The sequence below is a fragment of the Pelobates fuscus genome, chromosome 10 (genome assembly GCF_036172605.1).
Source record: "Pelobates fuscus isolate aPelFus1 chromosome 10, aPelFus1.pri, whole genome shotgun sequence".
Classification (NCBI taxonomy): Eukaryota; Metazoa; Chordata; class Amphibia; order Anura; family Pelobatidae; genus Pelobates; species Pelobates fuscus.
This window is the reverse complement of record NC_086326.1, coordinates 72,677,710-72,704,338: the sequence shown is the minus strand read 5'-3', so window position 1 is coordinate 72,704,338 and position 26,629 is coordinate 72,677,710. Positions and strand designations below refer to the sequence as shown.

General features: G+C 42.1%; 1 protein-coding gene across 1 annotated transcript in view; it reads left to right on the top strand.

Annotated features, from left to right (window-relative positions):
• The first annotated feature begins 6,229 nt into the window (after positions 1 to 6,229).
• DNA2 (DNA replication helicase/nuclease 2) overlaps positions 6,230 to 26,629 on the top strand; it is a 60,888-nt gene continuing 40,488 nt past the window's right edge. The window contains exons 1-4 of the mRNA XM_063433847.1: positions 6,230 to 6,379; positions 20,180 to 20,350; positions 25,676 to 25,862; positions 26,012 to 26,157. Of these exons, the coding sequence (XP_063289917.1) occupies positions 6,279 to 6,379; positions 20,180 to 20,350; positions 25,676 to 25,862; positions 26,012 to 26,157 (605 nt within the window). The 5' untranslated portion in view covers positions 6,230 to 6,278. The remainder of the gene's footprint in view (positions 6,380 to 20,179; positions 20,351 to 25,675; positions 25,863 to 26,011; positions 26,158 to 26,629) is intronic.

Genomic DNA, 26,629 nt, shown 5'->3' with positions numbered 1-26,629 from the left:
TATATCACATATGTATATACCGTATTTATTGGCGTATAACACGCACTTTTTCTCCCTGAAAATAGGGGGCAAATGATGTGTGCGTGTTATACGCCGATATCCATATTTTTCGCTCCATAAGACGCACTTTTTTCCCCCTCAAAAGTGAGGGGAAATGTCTGTGCGTCTTATGGAGCGAATGTGAAGGTTTACTTACCTGTCTTGAAGCGTGGGCCGGTGTTCAGCGCGCACCGCGGTACTGGAACTTCAATTTCAGGTTCCGGTTTCCGGCGGGACTGAAAGGAAGTGCACACTCAGTGTGCACACTTCCTTTCAGTCCCGCCGGAAACCGGAACCTGAAATTTAAGTTCCTATACCGCGGTGTGCGCTGTGAAGCCGGCCCACGCTTCAAGACAGGTAAGTAATTATGGGACAAGGGGAGGGAAAGTGCACTATGGGACAAGGGGAGGGGGGAACACTATGGGAGGGGGTGGAACATACTATGGGAGGGAGGGGAGAATACTATGGAAAGGGGGGGAACACTATGGGATGAGGGTGGGGGAACACTATGGGGGGGGGGGAAATTTCCTTCTTAAAATGAGGTGCGTGTTATACGCCGATAAATACGGTAGTTTATAGATTGTTCATGGTTAATCACATTTTCATAGTATTTAAATGTATATTGTGTAAATAATATCTAAAGCGTATATAGTGTGTATTTGTATGTGGAGTATATAGCATTTGAAATATATATATGGACATTAGTGATGTCGCGAACATAAAATTCTCGGTTCGCGAATGGCGAACGCGAACTTCCGCAAATGTTCGCGAACGGGTGAACCAGGCGAACCGCCATAGACTTCAATGGGCAGACGAATTTTAAAACCCACAGGGACTCTTTCTGGCCACAATAGTGATGGAAAAGTTGTTTCAAGGGGACTAACACCTGGACTGTGGCATGCCGGAGGGGGATCCATGGCAAAACTCCCATGGAAAATTACATCGATGATGCAGAGTCTGGTTTTAATCCATAAAGGGCATAAATCACCTAACATTCCTAAATTGTTTGGAATAACGTGCTTTAAAACATCAGGTATGATGTTGTGTCGATCAGGTAGTGTAAGGGTTACGCCCGCTTTACAGTGACAGACCAAACTCCCCGCAAACAACCGCAAACAGTCCATTTGCACAACCGCAAACTCCCCATTTGCACAAGGTTGGATACCAAGCTAGCCATGTCCCGTTCCTTGTCCTCACTGATGTCATTGAAGGTCTCTCTTTCTCCACCCAGGAAGCGGGAGATGGAAAAAGATGCTTGGTCGGTCCTCCTACTTCAAATTTGGGGCACTGCGCGTGCAATCTAATATGCCATGTGGGCAGATGAGCAGGAACTGCTCAAGGCGAGAGACGGAGGGGCGGATGGTTGAGAGGGGGCAAGGAGGACAGCAGTGGTTAACGTGGCTGAAGATGCTGGACCAGGAGGAGGATGGCGGCTTTGAGTTTGTGTGCTGCTTGTACTCATGTGTTGATCCCATAGGGGTGATGTGCTATCATGTGCCTTCGCAAAGCAGTTGTACCTTGGTGGGTGTTGGACTTCCCACGACTCAGTTTCTTTTGGCACAGGTTGCAAATGGCATCGCTGTTGTCAGAGGCAGACACACAAAAACTATGCCACACTGCTGAGCTCTGCAATGACGGCATTCTGGTGGTGGCAATAGCATGCGTTGATTGGCGTGCTGTCTGGCTGACCACGGGTGCCGATGCATGCTGTCTGACTGTGCCACTAGCTCCTTGCGACGACCTCCCCCTGCTTCCAACTCGTCTCCTCCTCCTCCTCTCTGTCTCCCCATCTGAACTTTCCCCCTGTTCTTCTTCTCTTCTAGCGGGCACCCACGTGACATCCACGGACGCATCGTCATCATCAACCGCTTCACTTGTATCTGACAACTCAGCAAAGGAAGCAGCAGTGGGTACAACATCATCATCATCACACCGTACGTGTGTAATGCTGCATGACTGAGACATATCCCTGTTATCTACATCCTCTGGCAATAATGGATGCGCATCACTCATTTCTTCCAACTGATGTGTAAATAACTCCTCTGACATACCAAGTGTAACGGCTGTGGTGCTAGTGTTGGTGGTGGCGGCAGGCGGGCGAGTGGTAACTTGAGAGGTGCCCGAAGCTAAGTTGGAGGAGGATGGTGCGTCGAGATTCCGAGCGGAAGCTGTAAAAGATTCTAGGGCCAAAGGGAATCACAGCACCACGACCACGACGGCCCCTGCGGGGTGGCCTGCCTCTGCCTGTCATTTTTTTTCGATTAGTGGTACTATGCGTGCAAGCTACTGTGACAACAGATATGAGTGGCACTGGTGTGACACTGTGCCCTGGCAGGCCCTGAAACGCACACTCGTGAAGGAAACTGACTGCTATTATGTTACAGTACAAAAAGTTTAGTTTTTTTTAAATGCAAGCTATTGGGACACCAGATATGAGTGAGTGGTGGCACTGGGCAGGCCCTGAAACGCACACTCGTTAAGGAAATTGACTGCTATTATATTACAGTCAAAAAAGTTTAGTTTTTTTTTTAAATGCAAGCTATTGTGACACCAGTGAGTGAGTGGTGGCACTGGGCAAGTGGGCACAGTATACGCTGTGAGCCTGACACACACGCTGGCAGACAACTAACTGCTATTCAATCTATTACAGTCAAAATTTTATTTTTTTTAAAAAATGTACACTACTGTTACACCAGATATGAGTTGCACTGGTGTGACACTGTGCCCTGGCAGGCCCTGAAACGCACACTAGTGAAGGAAACTGACTGCTATTATATTACAGTCCAAAAAGTTTTTTTTTGTTAAATGCAAGCTATTGTGATACCAGTGAGTGAGTGGTGGCACTGCGCAGGCCCTGAAACGCACACTAGTGAAGGAAACGGACTGCTATTATATTACAGTCAAAAAAGTTATTATTTTTTTTAAATGCAAGCTATTGTGACACCAGTGAGTGAGTGGTGGCACTGGGCAAGTGGGCACAGTATATGCTGTGAGCCTGACACACAGGCAGGCAACTGCAATTACATTACACAGAAAAAAAAAAAGCAGACTGATGTTCTAGCCCTAAAAAGGGCTTTTTGGGGTGCTGTCCTTACAGCAGAGATCAGATGAGTCCTTCAGGACTGTAGTGGACACTGAATACACTAGCCTAGCTATCAATTTCCCTATCAAATCAGCAGCAGCTACACTGTCCCTACTCTCACTAAGAATGCAGCTTCACAATGAATGTAAAATGGATGCTGTCCAGGAGGTGGGAGGGTCTGGGAGGGAGGGTCTGCTGCTGATTGGCTGGAATGTGTCTGCTGACTGTGAGGTACAGGGTCAAAGTTTACTCAATGATGACGAATAGGGGGCGGACCGAACATCGCATATGTTCGCCATCCGTGGCGAACGCGAACATGCTATGTTCGCCAGCGAACTGTTCGGGACATCACTACAAATCAGAGATTGATAAATTAATAGAAGTCCATGGGAAATGAAGTAATTTTTACTTGAAGCATTTTTCACCAGATTAACAGTGGGTATACTGTAGTTGTTTGTGTATATATGAGTAGTCTGGTGAACATGTACCTCCAGTGGCTCAACAATACACTAACATTGATCCTTCAAGGTTGCGTGGCAGACTATGGCTAGTTCAGGGCTGTTCTGCAGGGGTCAGCAGGCAATGTTTGGCGTGGGGGTAAGTACAATTGAATCGCCTTTTTTGTGCAAAAACAAAAAAACAACCTTACACATCTCAGTGTAGCTGGTCTTTCTTACTAACCGCCATTAGAGGCACTTGCGCAGCAATAACCGAGTTTCACTCCTTGAGTGGACGTCACCAGCTCATAGGGAAGCATTGGATTTTGTGCTTCTGAATGAGAAGCAGTTGCCTGCATGGACGCTTTGCACTCTCCACGCATGCGCACCTCATACCTAATGCTTCTCTCTGAAGATGATGTCACAGGAGAAGGAGCGGATGGCAGATCTGAGTGAGTCTCGGCACTGGGAAAAATTTAAGCAAAACCTTTTTTCGATATTTCTTTCAGGTCAAAACGTAAGAAAAAACTTTTTTTCCACTAATGATGTCAGATCCTGGCAGCATAGCTCTGTGAAAGGATGTGTATGATGAGTAAGGGATCGCCTGCATGACCCTGTTCTGACCCCGTAAAGAACCCTGGCGGCTGCCGGTAAAGGCAGTGTGTGTGTGACACAGGGAACGTGCTTATGCCACTATGTATCAATAAGTGTGTGTCAGTGATTGTGTTTGTTTGTGCCACTGAGTGTGCTTCTGTGTCAGAGTTTGTGTCAGTGAATGTGTGTCTGTATGTTGGTATGTGCCAGTAAATTTGTGTGTTCATTTTAAAACGTCAAGGCTTCATAAAAAATATGCATATATAGAAAAATACATATACAAATGTATATTAATGTATATACATATATATTATAAGCATATATATATATATATATATATATATATATTTGCTTATAATATATACCAGATATTAGTATAATATCTGAGGAACAATCCAATTGTAAAAGCTGATATTCGTTTTTAGCATTCCCTTAACCCTTTTAGATGCCAGCCGCACAACATCCAAACATAAAAATAAAGTTTGCTGACTTTTTTTCTCCTGTATTAAGTAATCTCGTCACCGCTTTGTATGGCCCCTGGGAGACTGTGAATGACAACTCTCCTCTCCACTTGCTCCAGTTGCCATGACTGCGCCAATCAAGTGAGGGTTAAAGAGACACATACAGGTGAAAACACATGTGGTTTGCAAAATGCCTTTTTGCCCGTGTAGCCAAAAATACTTGCACCGGTGCTGTGTACTGTGTATGAGGGTGTATATGTGTATATATATACCTACTATGCATGCAATAATATATACAATATATACAAGCGATGTAAGTGATTTTATGCTTATGTTGTAGAATTATTAACCCCTTATAACTTATATCCATTATTAGGCCCCTTATAAACTATATAATCCTTACTGGGCCCCTTTTAATACTATATTCTCATATTCAGCTCTCATGCCTCGTAGTTTAAACTTTACAAGATTCCTTTGTTCGTAGAAACAGCATGTCAGCAGAAAATGCTAGAATCTTCTGATTCAAAGAACACACTGTAGCAGATAGTATTGATAGAGTGTATAATTGCCAAAGAGGCCTTGAGAATACTGAGGATACTAACCTTGAAAGACTAAAGGTACCAGCTACTCTTTATGGATAGCTGCCAAAATGCCCCCTCCCCTCGTGCTAGCAAGATGGCGCTGAAATCTGGAGGAGAACTTTATGACGTCAGTTATGATGTAAGACGTAACACCCAACAGGGAGGGCATTTAACTAACCACTTCTTCTCTTAGCCAATTGACAATGTTTCCTCACTTTTTATCTTGATTTTACAATGATGTAATTTTATCTTTAAAAAGGACTTGCAAGCCTGCTTTGTTCAGATGCTAATAAATAAGTTATTTCATTTAACCTGAACCTTGTGTCAGTGTGAATTTACTTCTGCGTATACGCAATTTAAACATCTCTAATTTGGACAGGAACAGATAGTCATTCAAACTTATTTGTTTGCTTAAAAGATTCCCTTATCACTTATATTATCTTCTGTACAGCGCTAGGGAATCTGATGGCAATATATAAATAATAAAATAATAATAATGGAAAATTATAAGTCTGAGGGGACATGAATGTGCGGAGTGTGTAAATAAAACCAGTGCAAAATAGGAAGGAGACGCATGCCGTTATAGTAACAATCTGTCATGGCATCGGTTTACACATATATTTTCCAAGTTTTATATTTTTTAAATTATAATCCATTATAACATAGAACTCTTTTATTGAAATGCAATGAAAATCATTAAAAATCTGTAATCTACACCAAAATAGTATACCATGAACCATGATGTGCAAAAAAAACAACCTGTTTTGTGGGGGAAAATAAATGACTGCTGTGGGAGAAGTACAGTATATATTATTATTGTTTTTGTTTTTTTTGCTCAGTCTGTGGATCACATGGACTGGCTCACTGGTTCCCCTATCCCGCCTTTACCCTGCTCGCGTTCGCATTGTGCGCGGTTTGTCTCTTCCAGGCTGCCGTCCTGTGACCGCGGGACCAATGAATGCATGTCCCGGTGCACTACTGGGCAGGGAGCACTTCACCACCCGCGAGCGAACACCGGTCTCTGGGCGTGCAGCGTGTGAGCGTCTGACGGCTCACTGACAGACACGGGGTGACAGGGGAAGCCATGGACCTCCCTGGGGACGAGTTCCCCCCGGTAGCCGAGGATGAATGGCTGGAAATGATGGAGAGAAGCTTCAGTGAGCCTGAAACTAAACCTACTGACCGGTAACAGTGCAATACACATATCACCATCACCCTGGGGAAACTATACTGCTTCCTGGGCTAATTACCATGCCACAATTAATCCCACTTAATAATAATAATAATAATATAATATTATTATTACTAGGTTATAATAATAATACCATGCAGGACTGAGGGATGACCTCCCTGTGGTTGTATTTAAAATTGAATTGATATCATGCAGCACTGAGGGATAACCTGTGGTTGCATTATAAATTGAATTGATATCATGCAGCACTGAGGGATAACCTGTGGTTGTATTTAAAATTGAATTGATATCATGCAGCACTGAGGGATAACCTGTGGTTGCATCATGCATTAATATTCAGCCAGGTGATTTGCAGTTTACAACACCTGGATAAATAGCCAAGCTGTGACTGTAATGTAGTTGTAAAATGATTCTAAAATCAGCATATTTTTTGCCAATATTTTAGAAGTCTGTTTGTTAAACTGTTTAGTGATTTGCCCCTTTGTCAAAAGTAAACCACCACAGGGTAGAGCAACCGTGCACCAAGTTATAAAGTTTAGGTTTAAACAGCTCATTAATAGGTTAATCCCTTAAAAGAACACTCCGGGTCCATAACTGCGTCATCGGAATGAAATTGTTATGGTGCGAGAATGCCCCGACTTACCTGTTTAATCTGTTATGGAAGATTGTGGGCAGAGCTGACAGATGCTGATGTGAAGCAAATGATTTTAATATAAATATATTTCATTTTATATACTGCAATGTCTTTTCATTTATTTATTTATTTTTAAATTCTTTATTTTTGGTATGCAGGTAGTTACAACAGTGCCTGTGTCACCACAACAGCATTGACAGGCTCGATTTTCATAAACATATGATAGCATAATTGTGGCGGGTTAGGTATGCATACATTTTTTTAGGTGAAAGAGGTTAAACAATAGCGTCATACAAAGTTATGGCAAAGTAAACAGCTCATTTAAATTTTAGATAGAACAGGTTTGGTACACGTTGATAAAACGTTATAACTGAGCTATACATGCTTATTTGAGTAGGTATAATACGATTAGTAAGTTATAGGCTTATGTAAATTTATGTCAGGTGTAGATTTCTTCACACTGCTTAAGATTGACTACCATGGGGCAGCGAGTCACTGAACTAGCCAGATTTAGCCTTCATGCAGGTTTAGGCAATTTTAGATTATATCTATGCAGATTAGCAGTGATACTATCTATTGTATTAAAATCAAGGATAATAATAAAAGGGGTATGCTAGACTAAATAATATACAGTGCTCTGCAAGAATTTTAGTTACATACATATGATGTGTGTATATATACAGCCGCTTAGCTACTCCTGCCGCTGCGCTGGCTTGGCTGGCATCCTGGCCACCATGGCCACCATCAAGTCCCTTATATTTCCCGCTGGTTGCTTGATTGCTTCGGGACTTGCTAGCCAGGGGCGTGTTTGTTTTCGTGCTTCTTCCAGCATCAGCCTTGGGTGCAAAATACTGCCTGCGTGCTGTGTCCGCTGCTTTGTGTGGGCAGAGTGAGAGTCCAGCTAGAGTCCCCTTGGGGCCGCTGGCGGTGCTTGGAGTTGTAGCTTCCGATTGTGTGGATGGATGTTTATTCTCATGTGTGCCAGCATCGTTGCCTGATGGGGAATGCCCAGGGAGGTCGTTAGTACGTATGTCACCAGGTGGGCTTGGTGAGAAAGCTGCAGCAGTTCTCCGCCACGAGGTAACAGCCCGACTCGTTTGTGCGCTGCTCGTGGTTATGCCGTAGAGCTGGTGGTCGGCCATCTTGGTGCGTGCCGTCCGTTCCACAGTGCTCGGCCAGAGTGGAGATGTAGCTGTGTGCGGTTATGGTCGCCCGTGGGGACCGGGATGACCCCCACCCCGGCCCAGAGGTACCCGGTGGTCCACAGAGAACTGGGTGAGCGGCCGTCCCACCCGAGCTCAAGCCCGTAGGCCTCAGGCCTCGATCGGGTGACTTTGGTGCCTTTGGGGGTCCTATCGGGTACCCCTTGAATCGCCATCGCCTGGGTGATGATGTGCTCACAATTTCAGGCTGGTGTGTGCCCATGGCCCGCGGTTTGCTCCGAGGCAGGAGCTCAGACAAAGCGTGTCTGATGCGGCCAGGCCCCGCCCCCCATTTATTTATTTTATATGGATAAGCTGATACATTAATTATTAATATTTTTTTATCTTAAATCGTTCTTTTACTGAGGCATATATGAAATGGGGTACAGAATAAAGAAGAGGGGATGCACAATTTCATACAGGTTGGGAGCAGGATAATACATTGCAACATCTCCTACGAGTAACTGCCTCTTTTTATATTAAGCGTGTCATAGTATTACCAACAAGTTGGGCATATCAGTTATAAAAGTAGTTAGTCTAGTTTTTTTTTTTTTTTTGTTAAATGGTCGCTGGTCTCGTATAAGCAGAACGATAAGAAATTGCATAAACATAACAGGATTAACAACTTAGGTAGGTCACGTAAGGCAGGTATGTCAGGTATAACATGGGTGAACCACCTGGCTATTAGTGGATTGCCGAGTTACGTGCTAGGTAAAATATTTATATCTATGTCATTGCCGGTGTAGGTACTGCTCGGCTGCCCAGTAATTATATCCCTTGCAACTTAGTGTGGCTATGGGCTGCGAGGTGTATGCTAGTGTAAAAACTGGTTTGGAATCGTCACAGTTAAATCTTCTTAATTTCTTCTTGTCTTCAGTTGATTGATATATATACGTCTTTTGTATATATAGTCTTGGGCCAAATGCTCGCCACAATAATATATGTCTATATTATTGAAAAGTACTAATACGCAATCTGACTTACGGTTTCTTCAGGTTTATTCTTAGTTACGGATAAATAATAAAACAACAAAGGATGTTACAGGATAATGGACATTCAACAGCAGATGGTAATTGCTGGACTCCTGACGTCCTTACATCTTTACATCCAGAGAGAGCCAAGAGAGAGACCAGAGCCACGAGAGAAGAGAGAGAGACCTCGTGTCCCTCTGTTACTATATAGAAGTGCCCATACTGACGTCAGAGCATACTCTTGCCATATAAGGACAAGACCCTCAAAACCACATTCCAGAGCTCTCGGACAAAGAAAGCCTTGTGACTTATTGATACCATCTGTTACTTATGTCAATCCACACATCCATATATATAATCAATAGAAACATAGAATATGCAATATTCTACATTCCCTCTGTTTATGGTTTGTCTTAAAACCATAACACAATGTCACTAACCTGTCCATTCATACACCACTCATATCACAGTCATTGAGCATAGAACAAGATGTAGTCACAACTTTCTATTATATGAGAGTTCTTAGAAGGTCGAGTTTCTATCCCTTATACTGCTTACTTTACTTCAAACTCACTCTGTTTTAGCTATGTATTGATATCCATATCCATGTTACATCATAACTACTTGAACATAATATATACATATATATAACAATAATAAATGAATAAAATAAAATATTTACAAATGTTGATCCGATAAACAATGTAAAGCAATGAGAAAGATCAACCTGCTCAGCTTCAGTCATGTCTTTGTAGACAACAAAATCAAGATTGTAACTTTCTAAATAATAACTGTGTATCACTATCATATTCCTACAGACACATAAAGCATAGTATTTTAATTCTCAATACCTGATATTACTTAAGTACTAATACATGTATTACTATAATATCCTGTCCAATTATATTTCCATGAATCATATGTTTTCTAGCAACCTTAAAATCTTTAGATAATTTCTATTCATAAATTACATTCCTATACCATAAATACCACCTAGTGATAATTGTATCAGTACTTTTACAATCATAGTATTTAATTTATATATTCAGTAGGCTCTCACTACCTGAAATATATCAACACTACTTATAAAACTCATAATAGTTTGCAAACCTTCAAAGGTTGTGTTGTTATCAACCATGAAGTTTTATAATAATTCTTCAAATAATGTTCATGGTGTTGACAATACTTATTGTTCTAGAAATTCTCCACCCGGAAATCTTTCTATTATAGATTTGTTTTTGTTTACATAATTATAATTTTCACTAAATTCCACCTTGTAGTAACAAACTTTTCATTCAACAGAAACAAAGTTTACTTTAAAAGAACTTGGAAAGAATAATTTAAATTCATTAGCATCACTCTCTTCATTAGCATTGTGATGACTTATTAATGTAATACATCTTAAAATAAAAGTAGGATTGTCCTAATGTTACCCAAACATTTCTTCTGACCAATCCGTATTCCTTAGTACACTTCAACTGACTAAATTAAAATAAAATAAAATAAACTTGGGGTCATACTGCCCAGAAACTCTTATTCCTAGTCTGTGCCTTACAAACTCAGGATAATCATCAAATAACATATTCATTGGATGTCACCATATCCAGAAACCTATTCTCCCTAGTCCATACCTTTTATAGACTTAGGTCAAATATAATCGTGTACTATAATCTTAACTAAACTTCAATTAAATTCCTCTTGGATCTCTGAACTCTTATATCCAAGACATTCTTAATGTATATCATTACTTAATATGAATCAATATAAATTATCCTTCCTTAGTTTTCTTCCTTATGTTACCATAGTTTGTTTTACTCCACCTCAATATAAACAAATGACTCATAATAGTTAATCTATGAAATACTATTGAACTCAATCTTTGTAGAATTAAGTATACATGATCCTTATTTAATCAACTTCATATCTTATCTACTTCTGATACTTCTCATCCTATGTATAGGTAATAATGTAATAGTTCTCTTCATAATACTATCCTTTCATACACATTTATAAGTACTTTCTTTTGGTATTAATACTCATAACTGTTATATAACTTTTCATTGTCTGTTTTTTTTCCCCGTTAATATTTAGGAATATATATGTATGTTAGTGTCAATCTTTTATTTCTTTGTAAGTCTGTTAATCTTCTGTATCAAATTAACTCTGTAGAATCTTCCATCACTGTTTGCAGCTCAGATGAAAATTCTCTTTCCAACATTCGATGTCCAGTTGACTGAAGGAATGCTTTCCTGATTTATTGCCACAAGGATCTGTCACGCTTTAGCAGATCAGTTATTTCTGTTTATTTCGTTGCTTCATCCACACAGCTGCGCAGGTCTGGCTCGGATCTGGAATCTTGCCAATCTCTGCCACGTGCTTGCTTCTAGAATTCACGTTGTATCTTGTGCTGCTTTCTTTATAACACGTGCTTTTGTCTGTTGTAGAATATAATCTTGGAACAGTCTTTGTGATTTGAAAACTTTCTTTTTCTTACAAACACAGTTCTTCTGTGACAGTCTAGATTCTTTTTTTCTCTTCAAGTTTGTTTTCCCAGTTCAAAAACAGCTTTGTAACTCGATTCTTCTTCCTCCCCCCTTGAAGTGGGAACAAAACTTGAATAGAAAACTGGCTGGCTAGCCAATGTAAAAACTGGTTTGGAATCGTCACAGTTAAATCTTCTTAATTTCTTCTTGTCTTCAGTTGATTGATATATATACGTCTTTTGTATATATAGTCTTGGGCCAAATGCTCGCCACAATAATATATGTCTATATTATTGAAAAGTACTAATACGCAATCTGACTTACGGTTTCTTCAGGTTTATTCTTAGTTACGGATACATAATAAAACAACAAAGGATGTTACAGGATAATGGACATTCAACAGCAGATTGTAATTGCTGGACTCCTGACGTCCTTACATCTTTACATCGAGAGAGAACCAGAGAGAGCCAAGAGAGAGACCAGAGCCACGAGAGAAGAGAGAGAGACCTCGTGTCCCTCTGTTACTATATAGAAGCGCCCATACTGACGTCAGAGCATACTCTTGCCATATAAGGACAAGACCCTCAAAACCACATTCCAGAGCTCTCGGACAAAGAAAGCCTTGTGACTTATTGATACCATCTGTTACTTATGTCAATCCACACATCCATATATATAATCAATAGAAACATAGAATATGCAATATTCTACAGCTAGGTAGGCTAGGTCATGGTGTGGGTCGTTGGGGGCTAATCTGCTTTTTTGCAGGTACTTAACTAGGTCAGATGTACATGTTTGTAAGTCATGTACAAGGCGTTCAACGCAGGTTAAAGTGAAAGTCTCATTGGGTGGGTCACAGGCTTACGGGAGAGTGTAGCAGGTGGCAAATCCGGCACTGTGTATGCTCGACCTCTGTGGACCACCGGGTACCGTGGGAAGAATTTCAGCCAATGCCTTGGTCGGGCACTGTGTGGATGTTCAGTTCTTGCAGGTGTGCAATTGCTTGTGGGTTAGTTGAGGTGGCAGTCTTGCTTCCGTCTTGTTTTGAGCCCAGTACCTTGCCTTTGTGCACTCGATGACCCCAGGAGGCCTGTGATCTTCCTTGCTGGTGCCTTTCGCCAGGGTTTCGTTGTGTGGTGGGAGTTGCATGGCGTTGTGCAGACGGGGGGGGGTCCCCTCTGCCCTGGGACTGCGTTGGAGCTGGTGCCCTCCTGCAACTGACCTGGGGTCCGATGAGGTCCTGGGTCATTCCTTTCGGGATATAGCGGTGAGCGGTGTTGCCCTGCTTGGTTCGCCGCTTGGCAGCTCTCCACCGGTGTGGTCGGCACTTGTGGGGTGTTCCCCTTGTTGCTTAAAGCCCGGGAGGGCCTATTTTATGGGGGTTTGTAGCTTGGGACTTCTTCGTGCCCTGAGGTGGAGGCCCCGGCCTCCTCCCACTATAAACTCTGTCTTGTGTGGGCAGTATGGAGAGAGTCTTCTCTTGTTTCAGTCGCTCCATTCATTTAGCCCAGAAGCGGTCAAAGAGTTCAGAGATGGGGTTTCTAGCTGGGTCGTAGGTGCCTGGGGTGAAGCAATGTTGTCCCGGGTCTTGCGTGGCAGGGTTGTTCTGCACCGCCATCTTGGAGGCCTTCGCCACCACTTTACTTGGGGGGCTTGCAGGGGCCATCGCTTGGTGTGGTGTGCGGGATCTCCCGTCTGGTGGGGACCTTTTCCATTTGCTTGTGAATCACAGAGTCGGGTGGGAAGGCGGCCGTCCTTCCCCCTCACCTCCTCCGGTAGGCCCAAGCCGGCCACGGTGGTTCCCGGGCATGCCGGGTCTTGATTTAGGTATCGCCGGGTGCACAGACGCTGCATCTTTCCGATGGGCTTGGTTTCGGGTGAGTCGCGTCGTTGTGCCCCAAGTTATTGGCTCAGTTAAGCCCCCGCAGCCAGAGCTCATGGTATATGCGACTTGTTGGTTCGCCTGCTCGGCTCCGCCCCCCAATATTTTATTATTTATATTACGCCATCAAATTCCGTAGCGCTGTACAAGCTGTGACTGTAAATTATCTATGGGTTATGCTTTTTAATAGTATTTATATTCTCATTTGTTTTTTTTATTTTACATGTCTGGGCATGAGGGTAACAAAATTAACAACTATAAAGCCTTGCGTGTACACTACTGAATGAACACTCAAGCGTTATGTCCCCATGAGACATACCATGCATTGTAGAATGTGCTAATGCATATTTTAAGGTGGTGAGTAACTTTTTTTTAAACCAAGCTACTAGCTTACATCTTAATAAGGCTGGTAGATATTATATCTCTATATAACCACCGACTTGTTCAATCTACGGAGGCTGGTCATCAGCAGTATATTTTTTATGCTTTAGAGCCGCACTATCATCCCTTCTCCCTCCCCTCCAAACTGAACACTAGGGATTGACCAATTATCGGTCTAGCCTTAATTATCGCCCGATATTCTGTATTGTCAGCAATATCGGTATTGGCCAATAAAGATACCGATAATGCAGACCAGAGCCACCATCAGGGTCCTTGGGGGGCCCAGCACACTCTTACTTACCTTCCCAGCAACTCCCTTCAGCTCCCCTGTCTAACTCTCGCGAGTCCCGCGGCCGTCAGAGCTGTGCCACGGGTTACCATGGAAAAGCTCCGTGCGTTAGACAGGGGAGTTCAAGGGAGCTGCTGGGAAGGTAAGTAAGAGTGTGCTGGCCCCCTCTGCACAGTCCATGCCACTGGACCACGAGGGGAGAAAGAGTCATTTTCGGCCAAGGGCATCCTGAATTTTCGGTTGCGGACCAGAATTTTCATTTTGGTGCATCCCTAGAATTAAGGTTTGGTTTGTGATTAGCGTGAGGATTAGGATTGATACATTGCAAAGGTATACATATTGAGTATTGTTGTACTCCGATATTGCGGAGTGCATTTAAGGGAATTCTATTACAATGGCACACATTAGATTTATAAAAGAAGCAGCAAAAGTACAGTGTGTATAATTAAACAATAAAAATGAATACCACAAACTTTAGAAAAAAAAGCACTTAAATAAAACTCAAACTATAACATGTGAGAGTCTCCATGGTATCTACATTTTCAAATGGTATTCCTCTATAGAGTAATTTTAAATAAGACCCATCTTCAATTTGCCATAAAAAAAAAGCAAAACATATTTAACATATGTCAGCTTTGTATGTTCATAATAACCTGACAAGGGTATGAGAAGAGGTTTCTCTACTAGGAGATATAGCTGAGCACAAGATAGTGATTTTTATCACAGTAGCATACATCGAGTTTACAAAATAAACCAGTCAATTGCAATGTGCATTTAAAATAACACTAAAGTAAAATTATAATAAACCAGGGCTCGACAAATCCCAGACGTCAAGGGCTCAAATCAAACAACAATATACAGTTAGCGCCAAGAAAAATACTCTAAACACAATAGTTTATAATAATAATAAGAGCAATTAAAAACCCACAGGATATAAAGAGTCCAAAATCAAACTTGAAAGAATAAAAAATACCAAATGGTACGGCACAGTCTCAAAGGTGGCAAGAGATCTTCTAGTCCTGGTATGGGACTTTCTTGGTAGCATCGCTTAAAAGCATAATATGAAAAGGAAGAAAAAAGAGGCAAACCAATAGTGCAATATGGTAGGACGTGGTAGATCAAACGACACTTAGATAAGATGTCAACTCACATATGGTAGAGCTATAACCAGCTCTAGGTAAAACAGTATGCAGTGGTATACAGTCCCCACTTGTAGGATATCCCTCTGGTTTTGGTACACAGTAGAATGATGGTGAATCACAACTGGATAACGATGAGGTAGATCATATGGAGTAAAAAAAAGCAGCCAATAGTGCTCACTATATAGATATGGAAGTATCAATAAGGTAAATAAAAATATACTTACAATAGAGTGAGCAGACTAACCAGTCTATGTATCAAGCCTGGGTGGTATCCCCACCAAGGATTTCTTTGGTTGGTTGTCCATAGTAGTTGATGGTTCAGATGTCAGGTAAAAAGTATAAAAATAAATAAGTTCTAAAAATATATGGCTAAAAGGCAGGTAGTGAGGTAGCCAAAATACTTTATTTTAACAGCATAAAAACCACAACACGTTTCTCCCCTTAGGGCTTTCTTAAGTGGTAAGAGAAAGCCTTAAAGGAACAGCATAAAAACCACAACGTGTTTCTCCCCTAAAGTACTTTAACCCCTTAAGGACCAGAATTCTGGAATAAAAGGGAATCATGACATGTCACACATGTCATGTGTCCTTAAGGGGTTAAAGGGAATTTGAGGCAATACGATTATGAATGCCAGTTGGTAATGTGGAATAAATTAAACTACTAAAAACCCTAACCAGAACAGACAATTATTGTAAATATCATGTCTATTATAATCTAAGGAGAAAAACATTTCTTATACTCATTTTGCTTGGAAAAAGAAAAACAAAAAAGGGGAAAATGAAAATGAAGAAATATATGTGAAGAACAGGAAAAAACAATATATATAAAAAAATGATGAAGAAATAAAAAAGAAATATAGGATTCAACTAGCACAGTCTTGCTGGTCTGAGCAGTGCAGCCTCAGACCCCGCAACCCAGGGGTAGGTATCAGCCATTTTGAGTAGTTCAGTTACGTCTCTTTAGTATGTGGGATCGTTCTTGCGTGTTAATAGGAAGAGGTCAAAGTGCGGCTATATTGCAACTCTGAGCAAGTGGTAAGTGCAGCTCAAACATCCGAAGTCAGTCCAGTGGGGACTGGGACATCCCCTGCTTGTTTGGCCTAAAATATGAAGTTCACCCTCTCTCCCACAACTCTTGACATTGCTAGACAGCTATGGCCAAGTGTCATATTATAAACTAAACAAATCAAAGACACAAGCGCTCCTGATCCACATATTGACACAACACACACAAGAATTACGCCTCACATATCAGTTCGACTGGAGACAAAAATGTATCGCCTATCTAGGAGTAAAATTAGCTCTTTACAATCAAACTATGATATCCCTCAACTATGATAAGTTAGTGCACACGTGCAATGCTAACTTCCATAAATGGAAGGATGTTCGCTTAGCGTGGCTAGGTAGACTTCATTCAATTAAAATGATGATACTACCCAAACTTCTATACATCTTCAGAATGCTACCTATACAGGTACCACTACAGGTGTTCAAATCCACCCAGGCCACTTTTAACAAATTCCTATGGGGTAAGGCGAAACCGCGCCTTCCTCTCTCCCTCATGCACCTATCACCATTAGATGGAGGACTAGGTTTTCCGAAACTGATCACATACTTCAGAGCGGCAATCTTGGAATCGGCCATCAAACTCCATGCACCTAGACACACCTTCCAATGGGTGGACATGGAACATGACCTGACACATCCCAAACCTTTAACAAACATACTATGGGCCCCTTAGGCCTTTAGACCTCCATTGGCCATGCTATATCCTACCACTCTGGCATTGCGAATTTGGGACACATGTAGAATGTCCGTGACCGACGACAAGAAGTTCTGCATATACGCTCCAATAAGAGCACTAGAACAGATTTCACCGTGGCTATCACTGAAAACTTGGATATCTAGTGGAATCACCCGAATTCAAGACCTATGTTCCAGCATGGGAATAATACCATTCCCTGACTTACAACAAAAGTTCCAACTACCTAATTCGCTCAACTTCACATTTTTGCAACTAAAGAACATTGTCCTTACCAAAGTGTCTAGGACACCGAACCTTCAGACCTTGCCCCGCAATCCATTAAAGATGCTGATGGAGAGGTGCCACTCTTCCCCCACCAAACCTAAAGCCCTATCCTTGTGCTACAAAGCATTATCGGACCAAGCTCCACCCCGCACATTCAAATACGTAACACAATGGGAAGGGGAGACTCACGGATGAGCAGTGGCTAGGTCCCTCTCTGCGCCCTGAGGCATCACGAATTGTGGTTCTCATATAGAAGCACACAAAGTGGTATACAGGTGGTACCTCACCCCGCATAGACTACATAAGATATACCCCAATGTCAACCCACACTGCTGGAGATGCGGGACAGCAGAAGGAACCATGACTCGCATGTGGTAGAATTGCGGAGATATCAGACCTCTATGGACACAAGCACAAACACTACTAAACAAATTGACGCCTACTATCAACCTCATTACACCTATGGTGGGACTACTACTACTGTTCCCAGACACCTGGACGATGGAAACCAAGAAGATTGCTACTCTGATCATACTGGCAACAAGGAACCTCCTGCAACACATTGGAAAAGCACACACTGCCCCTGAAACATGGAATGAATGGAAAAAATACACCAATATTACAGATTCAAAATACTCTCCACCGAATCGTACCTGAAAACTAGGCAGACGGAAGGAATTTGGAAACCATGGCTTGTCATATGTAATAGCCAACACACTTAAGAAGTCACACTTAGGATATCCCGTAACATCACTGCCACTCCTCACACGCATGTCTTGGTGACTAATGAGGGATAGGACCTAGCTGACAGAGACCCGTGAGCCTTGGTTACACAAAATACCTTGACTACCCTGATTACAATAATTACTCTTTACTATAACAACTTATGAAGCACCTGGGCCACACCTGGCTGCCATATAATGTTCCATCAAACACAATGTCTCATCAATTACAATGTCTCATCAAATGAACAGTATTTGGTATGTCATGTACCCTCCCCCCCCCCCTTTTTTCCTTTCTGTATCCCCCAAGATATTCTTTATTGAAAAATAAAAATTCTCAAATTTAAAAAAAATATATAAAGTTCACTTTTAATTCATTCTTCATAAATCTTAATTAAAAGGCTCATAAAGCATTTTAGTGGAGCACCTGCAGACAGTGCAAGGATCCCTTCTATACATTAGGCAAAATTATGAGAGAGCAAAAACTCAAGCAATCAAGTGTCCAGTGTGCAGGAAAAATAATAAAACTGATTTAATATTTAAAGTGTCTCTCTTACTTTCTGGTATCTTTTGCATATTTTTTTGTATATTTTTTTGCAGTCACCCCAGATGGTGACTGCTCTGCTTGTTTTCTGGTGACCATGTGGGCATGGGAGATGGTAGTTTCTACTTATCTGAACAAGTCCCTCACTGGCACCGCCATTTTTTTCTAGGTCTTTGGCAGAAATGCCTCTGCCATGTGTTCCTGGAGGGGCCTGCTGACCAGCCTCATGCTCAAAGACTATGGGCCCTGCAAAAAGCCTGTTAAGAGACTTTGTTCATGCCATTTTCCTATGCTGTTCGGGAACTGAACAGGCGCACTAACCATAGACCTCCCGGGAGCTTGTTAAGCCCTATCATCACCTCTTAACGTTTCTAACCGCAGTGTTCTAATTGTTCGTCTGAGTGGCTGCAGTTTGTATGAACAACCACAAAGTGGCGGCCATCTTGTTCCCGAGAAACGCAGGCAGCGGTGTTTGGTCCCCGAGTTCATGGAACTCAAATCGGACACGGAAACTCCCGAACACCGCTGGACTTCCATCATCGCCTGTGTTCGGATTCTACATCACCTAGAAAGGCACTGTGCGGTGGAATCGTTCGTCTGGATGAGGGGAACAAGCTCCACGGTAGGACTATTGACTATGTTCGGTAGTTTGTTCGTTTTTAAATTACCAAACTTGACCGACCGTTAGCACTGAATTCATGGAACTGTTTTGGGCATAGGACCATGTGCATGGTCAGTCAAGTTATGACTTTCATAGAAATCCCGAACCCCTGAACCGATCTGCGTAATTTTTAGATATGTTGGTCACCCAGATATGGGCTATTAGGGGAATTAACTTTTGTGGGGTTTGCATGTGTTTTGGGGGGTACTTTTGGGGTGTCTGAAAAATGTGTGTTTTTCTGTACCTGGAGATAATGGAGTTAGTACAGTTCCTGACTCCATTATCTCCCAGAGACAGAGGAGGAGTTTGTGACATGTATAAATTTTGTGACTGTGCTCCCATTAAACAGACTACTTCCCTGCATTAAGCCTTAGCTCGTTTGGGGGGAGGGGCGGGGGATTCCTAAACTGCGTTTTGGATTATTATACTGTCTCGGAGGAGAGGTCTTCCCACCGGGAGCTGGATCTAGGTGTTGGTTTCAGGGTGGGAAGGGACGGCAAGATCCCAGCCCAGCTGCGGCTAAGGGGGCTACAGTGGTACCCAGAGGTACCCAGTCGGGTTGCCAGGCTGTCTGCCACAAGGTACTCTTCAGCTCCTGGTACTTAATCTGCCAGGAACTGACATCAGCATTATGCTCTCGCGCATGCTGATGCTGCAGACTCGACAAATGGTTGCTCCGCTGTTTGACACTTGAAAAAACAGGCATGTGTGATCTATAATTGTGGGCCACCATTTGTGATTTTCTGCTCTTAGATTCTATTTTCTTATGTTACATACTTGTTTTCTATATAATTGTTAGTGTCAGTTGAACAATGTCTTGATAAATCTAAACAATTTTTTATTTTTATCTGCAGATGTCCAAAAAATATAATCCCACGGACCAAACTGTGCAGAGGCATCAACAACAGATACTGTGTTCTGATCGTTAAAGAAGTATGCATAAATAGACAGGAGGAGAAACATGTGACTATTACACCATCCCTGGAAGGTGACGATAAAGAACTCTGCATTCTAAAGGATGATTGGTAATGCAATGTTTTTTAAATACTATTTTTCTTTTTTATCATTGCTTTGCAAGAAAACCAAAACAAACATAACATTGCCTTGCATTACAATTTTAATAGGGCCAGCAATATCGTGCCATCTTGGGGAGATAATTTAAGTCACTAATGTTTTAGTTTAATTAATTTGCCTACCTGGCTAATACACACGACCACCCCCCCACAATTCCACTTCCACCCACAGTGAACTCAACACCCAACCCAAAAATTAAAACAAAATCACTGATCACAGATCAAATACCTGTGACCAGCACTAAGTTATTTTTTATTTATTTATTTTTTGTAATAGAGCCCTCTGGTCACCTTGATCACAGATGCAGTACCATACAGTAATCAGTCAGCAGGAAAAGGGTAAAAAAAAACAAACTACTTTTTAACACCGTTTAGACATTATTCTTTCTGCCTCTCTTGTCTCAGATGAAAGTGAGTAGAGGAGAGGCAATGTCTCATCCAACGTTACAAATCATTGGCTGAGACATAACAACTGTGATCGCGGCGACAGCCTGTCACCATGATCACGTGCTGCAGATCGCTGACATTGCCTGGATTGCCAAGCGTGATCTGCATCATGGGAAGGGAAGTGGAATGGAGGGAGGGAGGGATCCTAAGGGCCTGCTATGCCACCCGAACAGCATTTAAGCACTCCTACTGTAGGACTGCATAGTACACTCTAACATCACGGACTGTTTAAACCTTTATGTTCCTTAGGGATATGCCCGGTTTCTAAGTTAGTAATTTTTGTTTAGTGACTGTCGTAGAACCTTTAGTTATGGGATATCTATTTTAAAGGGGCACTCTGAGCAACCACACAACTTCAGTGCATTTGATATTTAAACCTTTATAGTTTTTGCACTCAAAAATGTTTTGTGTTTTGCAGAATGCGTCAGACTACCTTTTCAATGCCCCCTCACAGTAAAGCACTTCTTTATGAAATATATTAACACAGTTCAGTCATTGACTGCATTTGAAGGAGAGGAAACCTAGTGAGACATATATTAATAATATCACTTCCTGTTTATAGTTTCTCTGACTGTCTGCAGCCAGGTTGTTAATTAAATGCAGCTCACTTTATGCTGTTTGGGCTAAGACTTGTGCATACCTTTGATAAGGAAGTATTTCTAGCATGTGGGGGGCGTGGCTAAGGTGGCAGTCTTATGGTGCAGAATTCTGCAACACCGTTATTTGTACAAAAACTATTCCAAAACTATATAAGATGTGATCCAACAAAATAGTGCATATTATAGAGACTGTATTTATAAAACGCATTAAGGTTGTATTGGTGCCTGGAAATTTTGTGATAATCTTTCCTCACCTTCCCCTTTTGCTTTCTCTACTCCCTTTCTGGTTTTGCATACTGCTGCAAAGTTGTACAACAAGTACACCTAGATGTATGTGGGTTCTAATCTATGTCCAAGTGTTGAGATATAAACTTGGATAAAACATGAGAGAACATGGTGCCTCTGTATGACGAGAGCTTTAGAAGAGCAATGAAGTAAGATATTAGCAGGAAAGTGATGTATATACGTATAAAGAACTTAAAATACACTAAACCTTTAAGAGGATGTAGATACCGTATATACTCGAGTATAAGTCGACCCGAATATACGCCGAGGCCCCTAATTTTATCCCCAAAAAACTGGGAAAACTTATTGACTCGAGTATAAGACTAGGGTGGGAAATGCAGCTGCTACTGGTAAATTTCTAAATAAAATTAGATCCCAATAAAATTACATTAATTTAATATTTATTTACAGTGTGTTTATATAATGAATGCAGAGAGTGTGTGTGTTTGTGTAGTGTGTGTATATAATGAATGCAGAGTGTGTGTGTTTGTGTAGTGTGTGTATATAATGAATGCAGAGTGTGTGTGTTTGTGTAGTGTGTATATAATGAATGCAGAGTGTGTGTTTGTGTAGTGTGTATATAATGAATGCGGTGTGTGTATATAATGAATGCGGTGTGTGTATATAATGAATGCGGTGTGTGTGTATATAATGAATGCGGTGTGTGTGTGTAGTGTGTGTATATAATGAATGCGGTGTGTGTGTATATAATGAATGCGGTGTGTGTGTATATAATGAATGCGGTGTGTAGTGTGTGTATATAATGAATGCGGTGTGTGTGTGTAGTGTGTGTATATAATGAATGCGGTGTGTGTGTGTGTATATAATGAATGCGGTGTGTGTGTGTGTGTATATAATGAATGCGGTGTGTGTGTGTGTGTATATAATGAATGCGGTGTGTGTGTGTGTGTATAATGAATGCGGTGTGTGTGTGTGTATATAATGAATGCGGTGTGTGTCTATATAATGAATGCGGTGTGTGTCTATATAATGAATGCGGTGTGTGTGTAGTGTGTATATAATGAATGCGGTGTGTGTGTATATAATGAATGCGGTGTGTGTGTATATAATGAATGCGGTGTGTGTGTAGTGTGTGTATATAATGAATGCGGTGTGTGTGTATATAATGAATGCGGTGTGTGTGTATATAATGAATGCGTGTGTGTGTGTGTGTGTGTGTGTGTGTGTGTGTGTATATAATGAATGCGGTGTGTGTGTGTGTGTATATAATGAATGCGGTGTGTGTGTGTGTGTGTATATAATGAATGCGGTGTGTGTGTGTGTGTATATATAATGAATGCGGTGTGTGTGTGTGTGTATATATAATGAATGCGGTGTGTGTGTGTATATAATGAATGCGGTGTGTGTGTGTATATAATGAATGCGGTGTGTGTGTGTGTGTGTGTGTATATAATGAATGCGGTGTGTGTGTGTGTGTGTGTGTGTATATAATGAATGCGGTGTGTGTGTGTGTGTACCGTATTTTTCGCTCCATAAGACGCACTTTTTTTCCCCTCAAAAGTGAGGGGAAATGTCTGTGCGTCTTATGGAGCGAATATGAAGTTTTACTTACCTGTCTTGTAGCGTTGGCCGGCAGCACAGGGCGCACCGCGGTACTGGAACTTCAATTCCAGGTTCCGGTTTCCGGCGGGACTGAAAGGAAGTGCGCACTCAGCTCAGTGTGCACACTTCCTTTCAGTCCCGCCGGAAACCGGAACCTGGAATTGAAGTTCCAGTACCGCGGTGCGCCCTGTGCTGCCGGCCAACACTACAAGACAGGTAAGTAATTATGGGACAAGGGGAGGGGGACAATATGGGAGAGAAGAGAAGACTATGGGGAGGGGGGGGATGAATACTATGGGGAGGGGGGGGATGAATACTATGGGGAGGGGGGGGGGGGAGGGGGGGTGAAGACTATGGGGAGGGAGGGAGGGGGGGATGAAGACTATGGGGAGGGAGGGAGGGGGGGATGAAGACTATGGGGAGGGAGGGGGGATGAAGACTATGGGGAGGGAGGGGGGGATGAAGACTATGGGGAGGGAGGGGGGGATGAAGACTATGGGGAGGGAGGGGGGGATGAAGACTATGGGGAGGGAGGGAGGGGGGGATGAAGACTATGGGGAGGGAGGGAGGGGGGGATGAAGACTATGGGGAGGGAGGGGGGGATGAAGACTATGGGGAGGGAGGGGAGGATGAAGACTATGGGGAGGGAGGGAGGGAGGGGGTGAAGACTATGGGAAGGGAGGGAGGGGAGGATGAAGACTATGGGAAGGGAGGGAGGGGAGGATGAAGACTATGGGAAGGGAGGGAGGGGGGATGAAGACTATGGGGAGGGAGGGGGGATGAAGACTATGGGGAGGGAGGGATGAAGACTATGGGGAGGGAGGGAGGGATGAAGACTATGGGGAGGGAGGGAGGGATGAAGACTATGGGGAGGGAGGGAGGGATGAAGACTATGGGGAGGGAGGGAGGGGATGAAGACTATGGGGAGGGAGGGAGGGGATGAAGACTATGGGGAGGGAGGGAGGGGATGAAGACTATGGGGAGGGAGGGAGGGGATGAAGACTATGGGGAGGGAGGGAGGGGATGAAGACTATGGGGAGGGAGGGAGGGGATGAAGACTATGGGGAGGGAGGGACTCTGCATTATATATATATATACACACACGCACTCTGCATTATATATATACACACACGCACTCTGCATTATATATATACACACACGCACTCTGCATTATATATATACACACACGCACTCTGCATTATATATATATACACACGCACTCTGCATTATATATATACACACACGCACTCTGCATTATATATATACACACACGCACTCTGCATTATATATATACACACACGCACTCTGCATTATATATATACACACACGCACTCTGCATTATATATACACACGCACAGGCTATATGATTCCTTGGTGGTCCAGTGGATGGGCTGTGCTACCAATTCAATGCAGAAGTGATTGATCACTTCTGCATTTAATTGGTAGCTTGATAAAGACCCGCTAGGATCGAAACTTTGCTGTTTTTTTCCGCAATAAAGCTGCTATTTTTTTTTTATATCCCGGAGTGCCTGAACCATTATTTATTCTGCATATCTTGGAAGGGAGGCCTGGCCAGCCTTTGGTTCAGAGCCCCTGGGTTACTTGGGGAGTGCGGTATCCAGTACGTCTTTACTTTTTAAAAATGTAAACCTTTCCTATAAATATATCTAACCTGCATTTTAAGGAACACTTCAGTCCATAAATGTTCCAATTTCAAGTGAAATCGGCAATTTCATAAATTACCTCAAGGACACTATAGGCTCCAAGGCCACTATGTTATGCCCATAAGGCATTAAGGTTCCCCTTGCGTTGAGGAGGAGGATTCTGAGCCATGGCTGAGGGACCTCCACGCTGGAATTAGATAAGTGTTCAAAGGGTTTTTAACTCTTGCCGCTGGGTCAGAGGGACACTATAGTGTTAGGAATACAAAGGTTGAATCACTACTCACTTGCTTTGAACTGTAGTTAAAAGAAGAAGCAAGTGTTTCTCATAGACACGCATTGCATTCAATGTTTTGTTTTTTTCTTATGAGAAGCATTCTTTTGGTGGGTTGCATCAATTGCTGCGCACGTGTCAGCTCCACAGTGCTTCTCCATGAGAGATCTAAATATGTATGATATGATAAGGATATTAAGTGCAGTTTAATTGCAGAATTCCTTACAACAAAATTGTTGGAATCTTTCTGACAATTTCCCCCAGCTGTAATAATTGGCTTTAAAATGCACTGCTGATTGCTTCAATATCAAGGTGTGTCCGTAGTTACACATTTATATATTTCACTGTCCAAATACATATGAACTGAACTATATCTAGAGGATCAGGATAATCAACCACAGTATAAATACAATTATATTTTCTAGTAATATTTTCTCCTTACATTCAGGGCATATCTTCAAATCCATCCAGGGGATATTATACACTTGGAGGGCAGCTGTGCATTGGAGAATACATGGACTATAACCAAAGACTCTGGATATCTGATTTTGTATCCTGATCTACTCATATCTGGTACCAGCATAGCAAATGGAATTCGGTGTTTGCGCAGATCAGTATTAAGTGAGAAATTCAAGGTCCGTTCTAGTTTTGTTTGGTTCCATCCTTTTAATGTGTGGATTTCTATCAATATGTTTTCCCCCCAATGATTCATTTGAATGGACAGCAATGGAGAGCTTGAAGGTACATGTTGGTTCTGATGTTTGTACATGTTTGCTTTGTGCAGGTTTGTGATAAAGGATCACGCCAGATGCTGGTTGGTACAGTTTTGCACGATATTTTTCAAAGGGCAACAGCACGAGCGTTTACCAATGATGTTTTGCAAGAACTTTCCGTTAATACAGTCCACGGCCCTAAATATTTGAAAGAAATGTAAGTTTCTTCGATGTTGTATTTTACACAATGTATCATATTGTAACAGTTACTGACCAATAGAGGATGCAGAGGACACTTCACTGAGAGACCAACCTTCAGGACTATTACTAGGCAGTGTTAAGGAATTTCAGTAATAATTACCGTACACAAATGACATTAGATCAATGTCTAATTCTTGTATTAGAAAATTACAACATTCATTTATTCAACTGTCATGGAATATACCTGTATTAGAATTTCCCCAAGTCAGAAGAGTCTTTGTTGCACTTGACAAATCATTGTTGGTGCAGTAACCAGTTGGTGTGCAGTTGTCTGGGGCCTGGTGAATGTGATTGGGCTTGTCTGACAAACTGGGGATGCAATTTTGTGTTTTGATCCAGAGGAAAAAAACTCTGTCCTTCTTGATGAGTCTTCGTCTCAATTCCAGACAAAGGTGCTGTTAAGTGACCTTACATCCCAAACCAGAGCC